This window comes from Platalea leucorodia (genome assembly GCF_965183815.1).
Source record: "Platalea leucorodia genome assembly, chromosome: 18".
NCBI lineage: Eukaryota > Metazoa > Chordata > Aves > Pelecaniformes > Threskiornithidae > Platalea > Platalea leucorodia.
In genome coordinates, this window is record NC_138840.1 from 6,846,792 (window position 1) to 6,866,392 (window position 19,601).

General features: G+C 61.9%; 3 protein-coding genes across 6 annotated transcripts in view; all 3 read left to right on the forward strand.

The window, feature by feature from the left end:
• The window catches only part of KIAA0319L (KIAA0319 like), a 35,463-nt gene extending 30,483 nt beyond the window's left edge, over positions 1–4,980 (forward strand). For 2 of the 3 annotated variants that reach the window (XM_082329582.1, XM_082329583.1), the window contains exon 21: positions 1,464–4,980. In XM_082329582.1, the coding sequence (XP_082185708.1) occupies positions 1,464–1,651 (188 nt within the window). In that variant the 3' untranslated portion in view covers positions 1,652–4,980. Of the gene's footprint in view, positions 1–1,029; positions 1,201–1,463 lie in introns of all 3 variants that reach the window. The other variant, XR_014230110.1, reaches the window with a different exon arrangement.
• Positions 4,981–13,139: 8,159 nt separating this feature from the next.
• Positions 13,140–15,204, forward strand: LOC309598775 (interferon alpha-inducible protein 27-like protein 2A). 2 transcript variants are annotated; one of them, XM_082329685.1, is made up of 5 exons: positions 13,140–13,282; positions 13,571–13,639; positions 14,054–14,092; positions 14,475–14,633; positions 14,952–15,201. In XM_082329685.1, exons 2-5 carry the CDS (start codon positions 13,636–13,638, stop codon positions 15,026–15,028), a joined length of 279 nt encoding a protein of 92 aa, XP_082185811.1. In that variant the 5' UTR covers positions 13,140–13,282; positions 13,571–13,635; the 3' UTR covers positions 15,029–15,201. The 2 variants fall into 2 exon arrangements, with proteins under 2 accessions (XP_082185811.1, XP_082185812.1); XM_082329686.1 differs by lacking the exon at positions 13,140–13,282 and having other exon boundaries at positions 13,546–13,639; positions 14,952–15,204.
• Positions 15,205–15,485: 281 nt separating this feature from the next.
• Positions 15,486–17,184, forward strand: LOC309598774 (uncharacterized protein). The gene is made up of 4 exons (XM_082329684.1): positions 15,486–15,632; positions 15,902–15,949; positions 16,320–16,481; positions 16,912–17,184. Exons 2-4 carry the CDS (start codon positions 15,904–15,906, stop codon positions 17,046–17,048), a joined length of 345 nt encoding a protein of 114 aa, XP_082185810.1. The 5' UTR covers positions 15,486–15,632; positions 15,902–15,903; the 3' UTR covers positions 17,049–17,184.
• The last annotated feature ends 2,417 nt before the right edge of the window (positions 17,185–19,601 follow it).

The following is a 19,601-nucleotide window of genomic DNA, read 5'->3' on the forward strand; positions in this document are numbered from 1 at the left end:
TTCTTGTCCTTGTGAGCATCAGGCTCTGAAAGTTTCACATTTTAGCTCATCCTCTAATTTTTCCAGGAAGCAGATGCTTATCTTAGCGGGGAGACCCATGAGATCCTCAGTGCTCTGTGTGGCTACAGGCCCGTTGGCCCGTTCCAGAAAGGCAGTCATTTGTCTTCAGTGTTCTTAGCCAGCATTTTCCTGTCCACATTTCTGTCCTCGAGAGTGCTTGTCAGGTGTTTTGCAAAGATCATTGAGTTATTTCAGGCCGAAGCGTTTTTGCTGTGATTGTATCTGATACCTGAACCGAGCCGTGGTCTCCTGCTGACTGACCAGGAAAGGAGGGAGACGTGGGAAAGTACGTGCAAAGCGCAGCCCCCCAGGTGCTGGGGAGCCCTTCAGCTGCTGAAATACGCGTTTCCAATGAGAGTGTGCGTCCTGGTTTTGTTTAGAGGAGGGGTTATTTTAACTGTGCGTGGAAAATAGTCCCTGATCCTTGTTTGCTAATGGAAAATAATCACTCATCCTAGTGTTACTTAATGGTGCTCCAGCAAAGTGAACAGTGCCTAACAGCAGCATTGGAGGGCGTTGCAGCGACAGAGCTGATCAGACAATTCCTCTGAGAACAGGGCCATCCCAACTGCACAAATACGGATACCCTTGAAGAAAAACCGTGTGTGTTTTCCTCCCTCAGCACCCGACTCTGCTTTAATCTGACCATCTGTCACCTCGCACAGAAGAGCCCCACTGTTAAATAAAGGGCTCATTGTTCCGCAGTCTGTAGCAAATGTGCCTCAACCGTTTGCTCTCTGGTAACTAAACTCATCTTGCTTCTTCTGAGGCTGGCTGCTGACTAAAGTCTTTTTCCCTGCTAGATATGTCCAGGGAGCATTCTGCTAACAGAGGAAATGTTGCATTTCTCCATTAAGGAAAAGCTAAATTTAAATATTTCCTCTGCTGACAATATCAGTAAATGTCTCTCTCCTGTCCTTGTGCATTAATCTAAATTCAGCCCGCTAATTTATCTCTCTTCCCTTGCAGGCAAGAGAAGCAGAGATGAGAGTAGGGAGGGTAGTAAGAACGCAGCGATCTTCCCTTGCACACCTGCGTATTCTCTTTACTACAGCTGGTAGCCCTCAGAGAGCTTTCTAGGCAATGCCCCGAGCAAGGTCAGGAAGACAGAGCTCCCACGTACACTCACAGCCCCTTCTGGTAACGTAATTTGCTTTCCTACCTGCTTGTTGTGCTTTGCACTATCTCGGAGTGTCTTTGTGACCTCTGTCACGCCAGAGTGTCTGAAACGGGATCGCTTTGGCTTCAGCATTTGAGGGAATGAGTGACAGACACAGGAACGGCTGATTAGGCTGCCCCTTTGACATGATAGGAAAAGGGGACTTAAAGGGGGAATGGAGTAAGGTGAGGCTGTTGACCGATATTAAAAGTATTTTTAACCTGAGAATCTCTCTTCTTCAAAGGTGGCAGACAGAAAGCCCAGGTCCTCAACACTAGCCTGATGCACTCGGAGTCTGAACTGGACAGCGATGAAGCCATCTTCACGTGGCCTGACCGTGAAAAAGGGAAGCTGCTCCGTAGCCAGAACGGCTCCTTGCGCAATGGACAAGTGATGCTCAAACCCAAGAACCAGAGGGAGGAAATCCTATAGCTCCCCTCAGGCGGCCTTTCGCTGGAGCTCAGTGGGAAAGGCCACTCCCGTCCCTATCCTACCAGGGCCTTTGGAGGCCAGTTTGATTAGGACAACGCTGCTAACTCGTTTCACAGAAAATAACTTTGGTTTTGTGGGTTTCTTTTCATTCAGTTAAAACTGGTCGTACTTGAATTTGAACTTCAAGGGAAATCAAAGGGAGGAGAAGGCAACTGTGAACCCCAGGCGAAGTGTCAGAAAAGACAGAGCTGGCATCTGGAGAGCGGCAGGACAGAACCACTTGGAGCAACTGTGAATGTGCAGGACCCTCCTAGCCCACGTCAGACTGCAACGGAGGAAACACCCATGGACTTCCAGCTCACTTGCCTTGGGAGCTCCTCGGAGAAGGGAGGTCAAGGCTGTGCTTTGAGCTGTGCTCTGAGCTCCCTTCAGGCTCCAGTAGCCTACCACGGGCTACTTTCGCTGTCGATCAGCTTCTCCTTTACTCACACCTTCCCTAATGGTTTAAGCACTATTTTAATTTAGACTTGTCCTTTCACATGCATTTGGCTGCTTTTGGAGTGTAGAGGAGGGGGAATCTAAGCACTATGGCCACACTCCATCAACTTGCAGGTAGGAGAGGGGTTTGTAGCTGTTCTAAATTGCTGTCGGGCTCTTCTCGCTGGGAGCGCTGATGACGTGGTGCCTGTTCAGATGTGAAAAGCTGACCTGTCTGTGGTAATTGGCTGGGCTAGGAGACCCCCTCCTGCAGCAAGCTCTTCTGCTGAGTACCAGAGCTGGGAGGGAACCCCCACCTTCGGTACCTGTGTCTAACGTCTGGCTTAATTCCAAAGCTGTGAGATGTCGTTCAGTGGCCCCAGCACCTTCTGCTGGTCGCCGAGCCGTCCGTGAGTCTGGACATTAACCATATCTCAGTTATGAAATGCGATATACTGTGGGATTTTTTTTTCCTTAAAATTTGCACAACCCAGGCAAACAGAGGTTGATATCTTCAGTTCCCAGCAGCCGGCTGCTCCCTCTGGCTGGCAGCTTAGTGGCTTCGTGTTGTTACAGCTGCAGAGCCCTGCGTGCTCCTAACGCAGTGCAAAGTACACACTTGGTGTCCTTTTGTCGGTGGAAAAGGGAACTCTCGGTACCCGAGGGCATCGCACGGTGAGTGCCAGCAGCAAGTGGCCGCGTGTCTCTGCTGCCCGGGCTCTGGGAGGCAGGCGTCTGGCGGTCCCTTCCCGTACCCGCTCCTTGAGCTCACTGTGCCGCTTTCATGAGTGGCACCCCTGTCCTCGGGCAGAAATCAGCCTCTTGCTGGCACGAACGATGCCACTGCTCCTCTGCGGATGGGTGGGCAGTTTATTGCCTTTCTTCGTGTTTAATTTAAAAACTGGAAACTTGTTTCATTGGCTTTTTTTCTTTTTTTTGAGCTATGAAAGCCAAAAGGCTTTAACTTCCTCAGTTGTATTTATATTGCTGCACTACTGATTTGTGTTGAGCTAGATGAAGATTAAACACTATTGAATGCGAGGGAGTGTTCCCTTGCTCAACGTAGTCATGGCTGCTGCTAAGTTTATTTTTCTGGGCCATCAGCTGTCTTCCTCAGGCACCAGCAGTGGAGCCTGCTGCTCTCCCGAGTACCGAGGCATTAGCCTCATGCCCTCCCAACTCCGCCGGGCACGGGGCTTGCCTCTCGCTTGCCCGCGTCACGGCGCGGGCCACCCTCCGGCTCGTCTGTCTCGCGCGCAGCTGGTGCTCTGAGCCAGGCTTCCCCTTCCCGGGCTGCTCCTGCACCCGCTCTCCCGACGGCTCCTTCCCTCCAGCCCCGCCTGGGACCACACACGGGCACGGCCGACACCGGGACGCTCCCCGTGGCGTGCCGCAGGGGGACGCGGCCCAGCGCTGGCTGCAGCCGCCGGCGCGAGCTGCGCGATGGCCGGACGCTTAACTCTTGGGTGACGCTGCCCTCTGATGCGTTTCCCTTCATTTGGATGTCGGATGAACAAGCTGTGAGAAAATGAGGTCTTGAAGCTGCGGGGATCGATCAGACGTGGTCCTGGGACTGCGCCTGCAAGCGTTTTGTGCTGTTAGAGGGGAGCCGTGGGACTCCGGCTGATTCTGGTCCTTGGGGCTCGTGCTTTTTGAGCCTCTTGCTCCTGGCCGTCCCGGGGAAGCCCCCCCTGCAGCAGATCGGGGCTGGGTGCGGTGGCTCAGCCATCGCGTGTTCGCTGCTGCAGGGAGCAGTACCCCTCACGGGAGAGGCAGCGCGTGCTTTCAAGCAAGCCTGGCTTCTTGTTACGGGAGAGGGAAGAATTAAAATCTGTGCAGCTGTTATCGCCAAGACCTTTGTTTAGCCGAGGTTATTTTCTTCATCCTTACATCTCCCTGTGGGCTAACAAACGCCTGGGTTGGGTTGCTTTAGTCCGCTGGCAGCACTGCCCGCAAGGGCTGGGTTTTGCGGTGGGCTGTGGCGTTCCCTCCGCGCCGAGCGGTTCAGTTAGGACGGCTTCCTCGCTCGTTACTCCTTACTCATTTGTCATGGCCGAGCGCAGGTTTGTGACGGAGCATGGCGCAAGCTGCCGTTAGACTTCTGGCTCCCATTAGTATTCCCTGGCTGTGCAGCCCTCTTCCTCGCTCCACACGTTAACCCTCGGCGCCGCTGAGCCCTCACCATCGCGGGGCTGCAAGAAACGGGGACACGCAGCAACCGCAGCCCGGCCTCGCGGGAGCACGGGGGCCCGTGAGGCTGACGGAGGTGAGGAGACCCTCCCAGGCTGACGGCAGGAACTTTTGGCCCAGCGTAGGAACCCGACGGGGACGGGGCGGGCTGTCCGCTTCAGCGCAGCGTTAACGCAGACCTCTCCCAAGGTGTGTGCACCCAGAGCAAACGCGTTATTTTGAAATCCCTTGCCCCCTCTCGTCACTAATATCGCTGCTGTTTGTTACCCGAGCACCAGGAGCGGGGCTGACCCTGCCTGGGAAGGTCTCTGCATTGCTATGCATTATGATTTCACAATTAGAGACACTGGCTACCAGTCACCCGTGTGTGGAAGTTAAAAGCCGAGACATCTGTTAGATGAACCATCGGCTTCACTTGATTTTTGTTTTCTTCTTTATCATATTCAAACACTGGTTAAGATGTTTGGGGCAAATGTTGCGATCTAGTTTTAAAATAGTTTGCTCTTAAATCTTTTCTTCGTTCAGTGTAGCAGGGGCTGCCCGACCTGTCTGAACTTTGGTTTAACAATGTTTGTTGATTGCAGTGTTACTTGGATCAAGACTAAAAGTAATTTTTTTAACCAAATGTTTCTTGCAAATAAACAAGGGAGATGTTTCGCTGCTGCTCAGCTTGCTTCTTTCTCCAGTTTTGGCTGTGGGACAGTTCCTGATAGCACCGCTGTGCTCTCCGTGTAGGAGTTGGAAGAGCTCCCTCGTTCCTCTCGCCCGCTGCCCGGCAGCGGGGTCTCGGCCGCCTTTGCTCCCGCCGCGGTGGGGCTCGGTGGCCAGCGTGGCTAACGGGGCTGCCGCGAGCTTGCTTGACGGACGGCCAAGTCCGCTCCTTGCTCAACCACGGGTGCAGCAACCTCTAGGTGTTGATCGCTCTGCTGTGCTTAGGGAGCAGGAGATACCGAGCCTCGTGCCACGGGCCCTGCGCTTGTGTTCTGACCCCGGTTTGTTTATCTGCCCCTGCTTTAGCACAACCAAAATTCACTTCTGCTCATTCGAGCTGACTTTCAGCCTAAGCCCCCCACGCTTCCTGCCCCTGGGCTCCTGCTGACCGGGTGCGGAGTCCCCTGACCTGCCCACGCTCTTCCCTGACAGTCGAGGCAGGGTCCCAGCGTTGATTTTGCTGGAAAGCGAAACAGCAGCAGCGTCGGGGCTCAAGCTACACCCGCACCTGGGGTAACTGTTCCTAATGGAGCAGGCGAACAGTGATTAATTAGTGGAGTCCTTGAAGGAGATGAAGGCGGCTGCCCAGCTGTCACCGCGGCTGCCTGCTGTAGGGAACGCGCGCGAGCACCACGGCAGCCAGAAGGGACCCGATGGCACCACGGGACACGGATTTTTCAGAGAGGGGAGGGGACTCACCTTCAGCGCTGCCCTTCCCTCCGTGCGCATCTCACGTGGCGCAGGGGTTGTGCTGGAGCCCTGGGGAGTTCACGCTGCTCAATGTCACCTAAGGACAGGAGAAGCCAAATCTCCTGGGCTCCCCGTCCCACTGCCTCTGCCCACAAGCGTGGCAGCAGCTGCCTTCAAAATAAAGCCGCCCCAACGCTCTCCGGGCATCCGACAGCTCCCGCTGCTCCCGCACTCCTCTGCCTGCCATCAGGGCAGCTGTAGCCCCGCTGTCCCACAACGGGAACCTGCCTGGGAGCAGCCCCTCTCTCTGGAAATCCGAAGCAGCAGCAGGCTCCGCTGGGTCCCTTCCCCTTGCGTTCATGCTCTCTGCTTTGTGTCACCCAGCTCTGCTATTTTTTGCCTTGTCCTGCTCACTCGCTGTCCCAGCGGGAAGCTCTCCAAAGGGCTGCCCTTTCCCGGCTGCTCCCAGCCGGCTCCCTTTGCTGTCTGCTCAGCATCACTTAACATTTGCTGGCTCCTTGCAGAGGTGCGGGAGGAAACCCAGCGAGCGCTCGCTCACGGCGAGGGACCGAGGCGGTGGCCATGGGCGAGGGAGCCCCGCGTCCCCCAGCCGCGGGCTCTCGGGGGGGAAAGCTTGCACCAGCCCCAGGGCAGCGCGGGGAGGGAGCCGGGGTTTCTCACTGCCCCGAGGGCAAACAGCTGCTGGTGCCTCCAGCTGCCTCACCTCCCCGGGGATCTGGGTCTGGTCCGGAGCCTCAGAGCAACCCCAGGCTCCTTATTTGAGAGAAATCTCAGAAAAATAGGTTTTGTTGCAGGAGTTTCACAGCTCAAGAAACTGAGGCAGCGGTGACCGTGGCCAAGGCAGCAGCTCAAGGACTCTGCCCGCCACTGCCACGGCCGTGCCGGCGTTTTGGTGGTTCGGCAGCCCGGGGGAGCCCGGGGGAGCCCCGGGGTCCCTTGGGGAAGGGGGTGCGTGGATGCGGCCACTGGCGCTGCGGTGCTGCAGCCGGCCAAGGCTGAGGCCAGGGTGCCTGTCGGACGGCGGCAGAGCCGGGGAGCTCGGTGTAGCCGAAAACACAACCCTGAGCTCCTCAGCTGGGCTTGTCCCTCCCTAAGCAGTGCCTGGGGCTAGGAGGAGTTAAAAAGAAAAAGGCTCTTTCTGGAGCCTAGGGGAGAGCACGGGTTTTTTTTCTCTCTCCACAGTTCTCACCCCTCCGCTTGCGCCGTCCTTGCTCCGACCACGTGGATTTGGCGCTGCTCCCCAGCGCCTTCCTGTCATTAGGATTCCCTGAATTGCTGCTGCTTTGCCTCTTCCAGCCGGGTTCTCCCCGGCCGCGCTGGCAGGAGCTCCCACACCTCGCCCGGGGCGCCTGCAGCCCTGGGGGTGACACGGGTACGGTTACGGTAACGTACATTACGGTAACGAACCGACCTCCTCGTTAAGCAGGGAATAGCTCCGAGGCGGCGTCGCTGCGATGATGGGTGTGGGCAGCACCTGCGAGCGAAGGGCACTGCAGGGATGCTGGTGGCTCCTGGGGACACCGTGGCACTGCCGGCACCCCGGCATGGCCCCCGACCGCGGGAGCTGCCCCCAGGGCCGTGTCAGGGCGGCAGAGCTGGGGCAGGAGTGTTTGGTGTCCGCCCCGGGAGAGGCCGGGATTTGCAGGGGGCTCAGCTGGAGGAGCGACCCTGTGCTGGCTGTGTCCCAGCGGGAACTGGTCACCCTGCCGCAGCCCACCCTGCTCCCCAGCACCCCGCGCGTCCCTCCTGGCCAGGCACAGAGCTGGCATTTGTCCCTGGGCCGCTGCTGGCCCAGTGGGTTTGTTGTAGGCATTTTGGGAAGAGCACGGCTGGCTCGGGACAGGGGCTTTGCGCAGCATCTCTGCTGCAGCCGCCTCCTCCCCGCTCCCGCCGCTCGTCCTGCCGAAGCAGGGCCCCGAGGGGAATCGGGGTGCGATGCGGGTGCTGCCGTGCAGGCCCACAGGCACCGTCACCCTCCGTCCGTCCCTCTGTCCATCTGCCCGTCCATCCGCGCGGGGCCCCGTGCGCTGAGTGAGTCCGTCTTTCCATTGTTCAAACAATCTCTTTTCCACACTCGGTGCCAAAGCCTCCCTGCTTGCTCCCGCACGCGCCAGTATATTTAGCTGCCTCTAAGCCTCTACCTTTCCTTATATAGGAGAGGCCAAACGAATTTCGCACTCTCATTATTAATAGCCTGAGAGGAGCTCTTAGGAGGCTGCCAAAAATAGCAGGCAAACAGAGCGCACCCGGGGTGGGGAGGGCGTCGTGGCAGGCAGGGAGCCGCCGGGACCGCCGCGGGAGGGACGCCGTGCTGCTTTTTCTGGCTTTTCCCTTTGGGAACCACAATAAGGTGTCTGCTGGCGTCCTGCCCCCGCCGCAGCCCCGAGCGGGGGGTCCCCTCGCCCCACCAGCCCTCCGCAGGCAGAGGTAGGAGCGCGGGCGCAGCGGGGTCCTGGGGTGGGCAGAGCGGCCCCGTACCCCTGGGCTTTGCTGCTCTGGATGCTAAAAGAGCCGCCCCGTGGGTGCTGGGGATGCCCAGAGTGGGTGGCCCGGAGCACCCTGGGGATCCCCATCCCCGTGGGGTCCCGCTGGCCCAGGGGAGCCCCTGTGGCTGCGGCGGTGACAGGTTTCGCCCTCCTGAGCGGCCCATGGGCTCCGCTTTGCCCTCCGAGCTGCCCTGGGCTGCTGCTGGGCCCAGCAATGCATGCCAGCTTTCCCCACGGCAGTGGTCCGGGACCCCCGCCGGGCAGCCGGGGGCCGCAGGGCAGGCGGCGGGGGCAGAGGTGGCTGGCTGCGTGCCCCTGGCAGCCCTGGCTGCCTCCTCCGGGAGGGAGAGGGCTTCTCAGCAGAGATCACCCGCGCAGCATCCCCAGAGCCGGGCATGCCACGAGCCGTGTGCCGGGGCACCGAGCCTGGGATGGGGCACCCGAGGAGGGGGCTGCGGGGTGCCCAACGAGCGGAGGGTCTTCACCTGCACCCGGAGGCATTTGCATCCCAGGCAGGGTCTGCCTTAAATCCCTCCCTCCCTCCCTCCCTGGCGAGGAACTTCTCCCGCTGAACTGGAGGATGCTGCAAGCTCCTGCGGACGAGCCGGAGGAGTCCTGTGGCAAAGTCAAGGCGAGCAGGGAAGCAGCGTGCTCATGCCGGGTGTCACCGCAGCCCGCTGCCATCAGCCGAGCCTGCACCCGGCCGGTGTCACCTCCAGGACCGTAAGTGGCCGTGCGGGGCGGGAGGTGCGGGGTCTGCGGGAGGCAGCGGGGCTTTCCCCGCTGCCGGTGTTTAACCTTCAGCGAGCCCAGCTGGTGCCGAGCCCCGCTCGGGCTGGGGATGCTGCTGCTGCTCGCAGCCCCACGCTCGGCTCCTGGCAGCGGCTCGGCGTGGGCAGGGAGGGGGCAGCCCTGGGGCTGGGGGTCACCGCGGCCCCCCGCCACTTCGGGCTGGCCCGGGTGGAGGTGGAGGAGCGGGGGCAACAGCAAACTCTCTGTGGGTTGAGGGGGGCAATGGGGCACCCCCGTCAGGTCCCGGCTGCGGGGGGGTTGAGGGTCGGCGGGCAGCGCAGCGGGGCAGAGCCCGGCCCATCTGCCTGCGGGTGCCCCCCTGTAGCAGGGCTGGTTGCCCCCTCCCCGGGGAGCCAGGGTGCCCTCGGCCGCGCAAAGCGGGGACGCCCCACGCCGGTGGGATGGGGTGGGAAGGGAAGCCCGACTCCTGGGCACCTCGGCGTCGTATTTTGGATGTGCATGGGGGGAGGCACTGACCACTGCGGCTGGGTGCACCAGGGCTGCACGGGCCATGTGCCCACAGCCCCGAATTGGGCAATGCCTGCAGGCGAAGGGGCGACAGGACGGGGGCTGGGGGGCTCCCCAAGGCACCCCCCGCCAGCACTCCTCCTGTACCCACCTCCCACCTCCTCACTGGGCCTCTTTTTTATTTTTTAAGCCACTCAGCGGCTGGAGTGGCTGCTGCAGTGGGTTTGCTGGGGATGGATGAGCCGGGGGAGCCGGTCGGGGGGGGCAGCGCTGAATAGTAAAACTTGGAAAGGCCCCTGCGAGGCAGCGGCTGCAGAGCACGGCCGGGCACGCAGCGCTGGGGGGAGCGGGGAAAAAAGATGCTTCCTTTTATAGACAGGCTGGGGCTGTTGGGTGCTGTGCAAGAGCATGGGTGCCATGGCCGGCCCCGGCAGCCCCCCCAGCTCCTTCGCCTCCCCCCTGCAAGGCCATTTGCCCCCGGTGCCCATAAGCTGCCCTGCCTGGGGCAGGGAGCTGCTCTGGGGGCAGGCGGGGGACGCAGGGGCTGCCCAGGTCGGGGGGCTCCAGGCTGGTGTGGGGGCACAGAGGAGCTGTGGGAGGGGGGCTGCCCCGGGGCAGAGCTCCCTGAGCCAAAGGCAGGGAGAGGCTTTGGCTTGGGGACGCATCTGCAGCCGTCAAGGGCAGCACTGGGGCTGGGGAGGGCTTGGGGCTGCCTGCAGTGGTGGGGCCACCCCCAGGGCTGCGGAGGGGCTTGTGCTGGTGGTTGGGAACGTCTGGGCACAGAGAGGGCAGTGGGGCAGAGATGGGCCGTGGGGAAGGGCAGGGGCAGAGAAGGGTGGCGGGAGCGGGCAGGGGCGGCGCGGGCTGCGGTTGGGCGAAATGGGGCGCCCTGGATGCGCCGAGCATCCCGCGGTGCTGGGTGCGGCCCCCCAAGGTCACCGGGAGAGCCCGGCTGAGGGCTGCGGGGACGGTGCCGTGGGATGGGGCTGTGTGGGCTCCCCGGGCTGGCGTACCCCTAGCACTGCCGTCCCAGGAGGCTGCCCAAGGTCAGCCGAGGCGGCTGAGGCTGGACTGGGCTGGGATGCGACAGCCCTGACCCTGCGCCCTGGCTCTGGGGGCTCGGGGTGGGAGCAACTGCTGGCTTTTGGCTCCTGCAGCGCCCCAACAGCCCCGCCGGCCCCTGGGATCCCCTGCACCCCTACAGCAAAACTGTGTGGCAGCATCCCACTGTGCTGCTGGGCCAGCGGAGCCCGAAGGGTTAAGAGGGCACATCTCTGCAGCCTCCAGCCTCTGGGTAAGCTATCCGGATAAGCTCAGTCTGCGTTTTTGGGGGGGCAGGGATGCTGGTCCAGCTGGACACGCTCTGCCCCACCGCTGCTGCTGGGCTGGGGACTCGGGTGCTGGGAGCTGTGTCTCTGGGGTCCCCAGCACCAGGTCCCTGGGGACCGGCCGTGTGGGAGGCCCCGGGGTGCTGGTGGAGCATCCTGGGTGGACCGTGGCAGTGATGGCAGCAGCCCTGTGCCCCACAGTGATGGCTGGCAGCTCCGGGGACCACCGAGCATCACCTCCACTGCCTGCGGGTGCCGTGAGCGGGGCCAGTGCAGTGAGTGCGTACTTGGCACCCACCGGCTCCTTGCAGAGAGCTGCAGCGCGTGTGGCCATGGCTCCCGGCGCTGAGTCACGGCCGCGCCGGGCCTGGCCAGCCCCGCGCCCCTCCTGCCTGCAGCCTGGCCCCCCTCGCACCCCGTGCTCCCCCGTCCTGGGAGGGGGCAGGGCTGGGACCCCCGGCATGGCTCCCTGCGCCCTGCTCTCGCACCGCTCCAGCCATGAATTTAGGGGTAGGAAGGTCACTGGGGTCAAGGCAGGGATGGGCCATGGTGACACTTGCCCCCTCCATCGCCCTGCCCTGGCCACGCTGTGCCGGGGACAGGGAGTCCCCCCGTACCCCCCTTATGGTCTCCAGCCCCTGAGGTCTCAGCTGAACCCCCTCCCGTGGGCGCAGGCGTCTCCGGCCTCCCCTGCCCCGAGCCGCAGTGTGGGGAGCGGGTCGGGAGGGCCCGGACCCCCGGGTCCTTCTCCCGGCCCTGCCAAGGAGCCGGGCAGGGTGGGTGGGGTGCGGGAGGTGGGTGTCCCCCCCCAGCGCTGGCCCCAGCTGCACTGAGCTGCAACTGCTGTGCTGGCACATGGGCTGCAGCGGGAGGGGGACCAGGCGGTGTGGGGTGCAGGGGGGTTCTGGGGAGTGCCGGGGTGCTGCAGGGTGCTGGGGCAGTGCAGGGTGCCAGTGGGGTGCAGCTTCTGCATCCTGACCCTGCCAAGAGCCAGGGCCGATGTGGAAGCGGCTCTGAGTGCAGGCACCCACTGTTGCCATCCGTGCTGGCCCCTGCGGGCTCATGGGCCACAGCACTTGGCCGTGGCCCCATCTCCTCGGAGGTGCAGCCCCCCACGGTGCCCCACTGCCCAAACTGCTGAGCCTCAGCCGCGTCCCGGGGCACCCCACCGCCCACGAAGGGCAGCCACCGGCCGAAACACCAGGCGGTGGGTGCGTCGCCAGCCTGAGCGACCTCCGGCCGGTGCAGAGGCGCTGCGTCCCAGGCGCACGCGTTGGCCACGGCACTGTCTTGCTCTCCAGACGCGCAGGTCCCCTTGCTCTGGCGTGGCCACGGGCACTGGCACTGTACGGGCAGTGCCACCGTTGGGGATGCACCTGGGGCCGGGCGCAGGCAGAGGCTGGATCTGGGGGTGGGCAGGAGGTGCTCCCCACAGCTCCTGCCTGGCCGCGGGCTTCACCGCAGCCACCGGCTCCTTCCCGGGTCCCACCGCTCAGAGCCGGTGGGCGCTGCCGGGAGCGGCGGGCGGCCCCGTGCCCTGCGTGCCCAGCCCCACGCCGCCCGCCTCTCCCTCCCAACCCTACATACTTCTTCATATGCCCATATGGAGTCGGCCGGCGTTATGGAATGTTAAGAAGTATGTATTTTTGGGCTGGGACCCCCGCGCCGGGACCCCCATGCCTGCGCCGGGACCTCCACGCCAGCACCGGCCCAGGCGGCGCCTCCGGAGAGACGGTGCGTCCCTGGGGCTGGTAAAAAGGAACCAGATCAACTTGCAACTGGATTTGGTCCCCTTCAACCAGCTGCAGCGGCGCATGCGCTACAGCACCCGCTGCGTCCTCGCCGCCCCGGCCCGGAGGGGCTGCCGCCGGGTGGGCTGGCTGCGTCCTGCCCCGAGAGGGCTCGGGGTGAGGAGTGGGTGCAGGGAGTGGGGAACAGGGGGTTTGCAAATGGGGCTTTGGCCCATTTTTTTGAGGATGCCTGGTGGAGGGGAGGCAGCCAGAGGGGCTGCACCGCTGCCGCCAGCTGGTGGCAATCTCCGCACTGCCCATAGTCCTCATCAAAAACCGCAGAACTTCACCAGTCCTGAACCGTTGGGAAATGCCCCATAAAGCCCCAGCCGCCATGGCACAAGCGTGGGGAGCCTCCTCCCACCAGGCGCATCATCCCCGCCGCAGCCCCGGCCCCTCCTGCACCCGCGTCCCCAGGAGGGAGTCGGGGGGAGAGGGGTCCCTGCGGGGAGCAGCCCCGGGGTCTGACCCCCCGGGATGGGCGAGCCATCGCCCTGCAGCCAGCAGAGCCGGGCACACCAAGAGTAAACACCGAGACGGAACAAGAATTCGGGGAAAACGAAACCCAACGGAGTGGTTTCCTGGAAAATTGCTGTCCTGACGTCACCCGAGGCCCCTACTACTAGCGGCAGGCTCGCTCCGGCAGCACTGACTTTCTGGTTGGCGGCAGACGGAGAGGTTGGTGGCATGGGGTTACAGCCCCACGATGGATGTTTGGCGACAGCACCCCTTTTCCGAGGGAGGGGACAAAAGTGGGGGGCTGCTCGCCCCGCTGGGCTGGCAGAGCAGCCGGGGAGCCCTGGGCTGGGAAGAAATGTGGGGTCTTAGGGCTCTCTGCTTTTGTGGGGTGGCCAGGGGCTCTTGGGGGGTAGGATGGCGTGGGAGAGGGGTGGCTGCGGGCCCCCACCGGCCCTGCTCACCGCCCACACCGCCCTAGGAAGAAACTCTTGTTCTTGCTCCCTGAAGGAGCAGGCTCAGCCCAGACCCGGCTCACCTCTCACTCCAGCGGCTGCCCCCCAGGCCAGACCACCATGGGTAAGCTCACGGGGTGAGGGGCATGGGCCCCGCAGCGGGACAGCGCGGGGGACAGGGGGCACCGGCCCCTGGGCACGCGGAAAACCTTCCTCTGCTTTTGGGCGAAGGCACGGGGGGGTCAGGGACACGGGCCTCTCGTGGGATGGGGCCAGGGCCAGCGCGGGCATCAGGGCTGTGCCGACAAGGACTCGCTTCCCCGGCATTTTGGAGAAGGGACGAGCTGTGGTCCCAGTGGTGTGAGGCACCGGGATGCTCCTGGGAAGGGGCACACGCTGCTCCAGCGGGCAGGAGGGGGCCTGGGGTGCGGGCAGGGGATGGAGGAGCCCCTTGCAGTGCTGCCCAGAGCGAGGGCAGGAGCTCGCCTTCGCTTTCAGCCCTGCCGACTGACCGCCCTCGCTCTCTCCTTTGTTACAGAGTTTGTCGGCCCTGCCATCGGCGCAGCCATAGGGATCGGTAAGGCACTGGTGGGCACGGGGATGGGTGATGCCATGCGGAAATAAATCACTTCCCTGGGGCTTCATGCTGCTGCTCTGCACACACAGACCCCTCTCAGGGGGTGCTGCCCCCTCCCCAAAATGCTGCCCCTCGCCCTGTCCCAGGAAGCCCACGAGCAGGACCCCACTGACGCCCTGGCCGGGGAGGTTTGGCCCCCGGACCCTGCACCACCCGCTCTGCTCCGGGCTGGCCCGGGCGAGCCGGAGCTCTGCCTCCACGCACCCCCTCGGTTCGGGGCTGGGGGACGCGTGTGTCTGAGCAGCGACCCGGGGCTGAGGGTTTTGCCGCCTGGGGACACACGTGCCCGCGGGAGTGTCACCGCTGTTGCTCTCTGATGCAGGACTCACTATGGCAGTGCCAGGAGCCCTGTATGTTCTGGGCTTCACCAAAGCAGGAATTGCAGCCGGATCCGTGGCCGCCAGAATGATGTCTCTAGCTGCCGTGGCCAATGGCGGGAGGGTGGCTGCCGGGAGCCTGGTGGCCATAGCGCAGTCGCTCGGTGAGTGCTCCTGGCGCGGTGCCATGGGGGACCCACGGGGTCACCGCAGTGCACCCCGTGTTTTGGCGGTACCAGCAGTGGGGCGAGGGCCTGAGGTGGCCACAGGAGTCGGGGCCCCCAGGGTCCCACCCGCTCTGGGGTGCCCGGTGCGGCCCCGCTGGCTGCGCTGGCCTGGCTGCGGGGACGCCCGATGGCAGCAGGGAGGCGAGGTCTGGGGGGGCTGCTCCTCCTTGGGGTGCTCCCCCAGGCCGTGGGGCACAGTGGGGGCCCTGTGCTGGGGCTGGGGGGCTCGGGCTGATTTCTCCTCCTCTTCCTCAGGTGCAGCAGGAGTCCCCACAGCCGTGTGGGCTGCCCTGTCAGCCATCGGGGCTGCCATCGGGACTGTCCTGCTGTGACCCCCCGGATCCCCCCCGGGAACCTTCACTGATGTCTGCAGTGACACACACCCCGCGAACCCCCGCTGAGACCCCCAGACCTCACTGGGACCCCCCGAACCCTTCAGAAACCCCTCTGGGACCCCCCCGGACCCCGCTGGGACCCCCCGAACCCTCCTGAACCCCTGCTGGGACTCCTGAACCCCCACTGGGACCCCCCCGGCCCCCGCTTGGACCCCCCAAACCCTCCCCAAAACCCCTCTGGGACCCCCCCGTACCCTGCTGGGAGCCCCGAACCCCCGTTGCGACCCCCCCCGCGGACCCCGCTGGGACCCCCCGGACCCCGCTGCCCCCCCCTGCATCCCTCCCGTGACCCCCCCTCCGCTCTAGCTGCCCAAATAAAGCGGCTCCAGCGCAAACCTCCGCCTCCTCCCCGGGTCGTGATGCGCCGAGCGGGGGGGGCGGGGGCGGGGGCGGGGGGGGCGGGACGGGGCGGCCCCAGCTCCGCCACCGGCAGCGGCACCGTTCCGGGTCGGCGGGGCGCGGCGGGCAGAGCAGGGCAGAGCAGAGCGGGCCAGGCCGTGCGGCGGGCAGGCAGGGCAGGCAGGGCAGGCAGGGCAGGCAGGTACGGCGGGCAGGCAGGGCAGGCAGGGCAGGCAGGGTTCGCCCCTTCTCCCCTCTCCTCCCCGCCCAGGAGCAGCGGGGCCGCTGCCATCGCCGGCCGCTTCCCGGGGGGTCCGCAGGGGCCGGGGGCAGCTGAGGCCCGGGGGGGGCGGCGGGGGGGGGCTGCTGCCCGCACCGCTGCCCGTGCCCTGCCCGGCCCAGGGCGCTCGGCCCCTCCCGAGCGCAGCTTTGCTGCCTGCCCGCCCTCCTGACTTCCTTTTTCCTTCTTAGCGATGGAAAACATCAAAGGAGCAACCATCGGAGCCGCTGTCGGAGTGGGTGAGGGTCCGGCGTTGGATCGGCATCGCTGCCCGGTCCTGTCCGCGGGCTGGCAGTGGGGGGACCCGGCCGGGCTGGGGGGGCTGCGATGGCCGGGGAGACTTCGGGTGCAGCTGCGAGGGAGGGGGCAGCGCTGGCCTGTGCCTGGAAATGTGCCTGCACCCGCCGCTGCAGCCCTGCACGCCTCGCCTCTCCTCCCGCAGGATGGGGCGTCCCCGTCCCTGCACCCCACAGCCCTCGCTCCCCGCTCTGACGCCTCTGCCCTCGCTCCCCGCTCTGACGCCTCTGTCCTTCCTGGGGGCCTGGGTTCGGTGCGCTGGTGGCAGGGGGTGGCGGAGACCCCAGTGACACCGTCACGTCCTGCCTGCAGGTGTGGCACTCGTTGGCATCCCGCTGGGCATCTGTGCGCTGGGGTTCACGGCAAGCGGCATCGCCGCTGGGTCCGTGGCTGCCAAGATGATGTCAGCAGCCGCCATAGCCGGCAACGGAGGAGTGGCTGCCGGCAGCACCGTGGCCGTGCTGCAGTCGGTCGGTGAGTGGGGAGAGCAGCGGAGCTGAGCTGCGCTGGTTCAGCCCCAGAGGGTTGCACGGGGTTATATGCTCGGCTTGCTGTAGAGCCAAACCAGCCCTTTAACCCATCATTGGTCTGAATCACCCAAAACTGGCGGAAGGGGTAGATCCACGATGCGGTAGGAAGAGCCTTGGGGCACCCAAGGCTGAGGACATCAGGGGCCATGCAGGTAGGCTTCTGCTCTTCTGCCGAGAACAACGCCTGCGTTCGTCGGCAGCACTGGCCGGAGCCAGAAAGGGGCTGGCTGTGCCCGGGGAGCAGAGCCGGCTCCCCAGTGCAGTCCGGAGAGGCCCTTGGCTACCTCTGCCTTGGCTACCTCTGCCCGGTGCTCGGTCCCTCAGCAGGCAGCATCGATGCCCCCGGGACATCACGCCTCTTTCTGTCTTTGCAGGAGCTGCGGGTTTCTCTCTTGGTACCAAAATTGGGCTGTCGTCTGCGCTGGGGCTGTTCAGTGCAGCAGCCGGTGCCACGCTGTCCAAGGGGAAGACAACTCCAGATGACGAACCCAAGAAAAGCCAAGGTGACTGAGCCCGAGGTTTCTGCCGGGCAGCGTGGCAGGCGCTGGGAAGCCCCTGCAGACCCCCAGCACCTCGGCCACCCTCTTCAGAGCTGCGGATCCCCTTGAGCAATGAGTGCATTGAAACCAATAAAGGTGGTTTGCAGGTGGGGGTGTCGTGGTGACTGGTGTGCGGTCGGGGCCCGGGTACCTGCCGAGCGCCTCGGGATTCGCAGTGGGCCAGGAGCAGACCCAGCCTGGCAGTTTTTTCTGTCCTGCACTCTCTGCCCATGAAAAGGCGAGATGCTGGCCAGGCTGTGGATAGGTTTGTTATAAACAATGTTTAATTCACATTGTGCGTGGTGACGGAGGACAGACTGGACTAACGTGTGGCACGTGTCCCATACTGTGTCCCAAGCATGGGTGAACAAGGCTCTCCTTGGGAATCAGCTGGGTTTCAGTTACTATACTTAATTTATATATACTATAACTAATTACCTAAAATAAATGCATTAAGCCACAGTGCTAGTCAAGAAGCAGACACAGTATTTCCCTACCACTTCTGCACTTCACAGGCCATCGTTCTTAATCGTATTTCTGATTTTCCCTGTCTCCTGATGTGAACACCAGCTAACCCTGTGCAAACCCAGCTCGCCTCAAATGATGGTATGAAAGTATCAGCTGCATCATCATCAAAAATTAAGCCTCCATGAAAATAAATACCATCCTTTGCACCTCCAGACAGTCATAGGATGCCTGTTGGTGATCGTGGCTGCACCAGGGTGTGCATAATTTCGGATGCTCATTCATCAGGCTGCTGGGAACATTTCATCAGCGCTCGTGTCATTTTTTTGCTCGCGATTCCCCTGTCTGTGTTCAAGGGCCGTCTCCGGTTCCTGGGCTTGGTGGCTCCTAACACGGAGGAGCCTTAGGGACCTTGCTGGGAAACCCATGCGACTTTCCCTGCCCTGGCTGGAAGCCACAGCAAGCGCTGCATGATGAGGTCTCGGGTGAGCGAGGTGTTTCCGTGTTACTGTGGCTCTTGGGCGATTCTGGGATTTCAGGGCAACAGAGCAACGGCGATGTTCGGTCCCGAGGACTCTCCGGCTCACCGACGGCGTCGGGCACTGCTCGAGCAGCCACCCCTTCCCCTGCATTCGGTCTGGGGGCAGGGTCCCTGTAACAAACTCTGCTGGTGATTGATTCAAAGAGGGGCAAAACTCGGCGTGAGCTGCTGTACGGCCCTGTGGGAAAGACCAAGCCTTGCTGTGAAGGTATTAAGCTGCTATTTAAATGCTGGCTTAGAAACAGCTAACCCCCCCGCCCCTTAAAATCTGTGAGATTCTGCTTTTAAACTTAGATTCCAACATCATACAGGAAATGAGGATGTACTCTTTTATTAAGGTTAAAGGTTTTTAATCACTTTTCCAGAATACAGATACGATTCAAACAAAAACTATTTTTGGGGTCTCAATAATTCACTTATTAATACCATACATTGAACTCTATAAATTCTCATATAAGAAAAAGTCTTTTTAATATAGGTTATGATGCACTGGTGACCTATTTAAATCTTTTGAAGTAACACTTTGCAGTTATATAGCACCTTTCATCACAGGGCTGCAAAGCATCCTACAGAATTTAGCCTCATAATGCCCAAACGAGGTAGGAAAGTCTGGCCAATTTACAGATGGGTACAACCGAGGTACAGATTGGCAAGGGACGAACCACGAGGCTTCATCGATACACCAGTAGTGATCTGCAGTGTACGCTGGACCCTGGGCTATATAATGAGTCAGTGGCTTAACTGGGGAGAAAGTCACGAGTCCTCACCCACACCCTTCCCTCAAAGGCAGAAGCCTGGCTCCCAGCAGGTCGAAAAGACCTTTTCAAATTGTTCTGGCTTTTTGTGTTATAAATACGTAGAAGAGAGAATAAAAAGTCCAAGACGCGTAGACCTAAGACCCTAGGCATGCTGTTTGTTGGCATATCTAACAGTCGGCTATGAACCACAGAATTCACCAAGCCATCGCTGACGTGGCTATTGCAGCCGGCAGCGACAAGGCTGAACACCGGGAAGTTGGACCGGACTTGGGTTAATTAAAATTTTGCACTTGGGAATGCGTTTTGAGATTTGGTGCTTGATACTTTGTTTAGCTTGACTGTTTAATTGTAATAAATTCCCTCTTCCCCTCCGAGCAGGTGATAATCTAAGATATTTCAGGTTCTGTTTCTTTAATAAAAACTGTATCTCTGCTGAAAAACCATTAGCTTAGTGAATGTTACTGTCCAAAGGAAATTGTAGTAGTGTGGCTAGAAGAATCCAAGATGCCTGGGCTCTTTTGAACCTTTATGACTCTTAAAACCATCCTACAGCCTTGCAACGCTCCCTGGACCAGACCTAGCGCTGGTGCCATCGACTGAGCACTAATGACCTCCAAGGCAGCAGCATCTATTGATGAAAAGCGAAAAATAAAAAAGCTGTTGCAGATTTTGTGATTTGCCGTGAAACAGCAGAAGAGGTAGCACGCTGGGTGCAGGAACTGAAATGCTTTTAAATTCAGGTTTCTTGCTAAGTTTGTCCC

Coding starts and splice junctions, on each gene's coding strand:
- LOC309598775 (XM_082329685.1), top strand. Junction 14,093..14,474: donor CGGCGCAGCCATAGGGATCG/GTAAGGCACTGG, acceptor TCTCTGATGCAG/GACTCACTATGGCAGTGCCA. Junction 14,634..14,951: donor GGCCATAGCGCAGTCGCTCG/GTGAGTGCTCCT, acceptor CCTCTTCCTCAG/GTGCAGCAGGAGTCCCCACA.
- LOC309598774 (XM_082329684.1), top strand. CDS start 15,904: ATGGAAAACATCAAAGGAGCAACCATCGGAGCCGCTGTCGGAGTGG. Junction 15,950..16,319: donor CGGAGCCGCTGTCGGAGTGG/GTGAGGGTCCGG, acceptor TCCTGCCTGCAG/GTGTGGCACTCGTTGGCATC. Junction 16,482..16,911: donor GGCCGTGCTGCAGTCGGTCG/GTGAGTGGGGAG, acceptor CTGTCTTTGCAG/GAGCTGCGGGTTTCTCTCTT.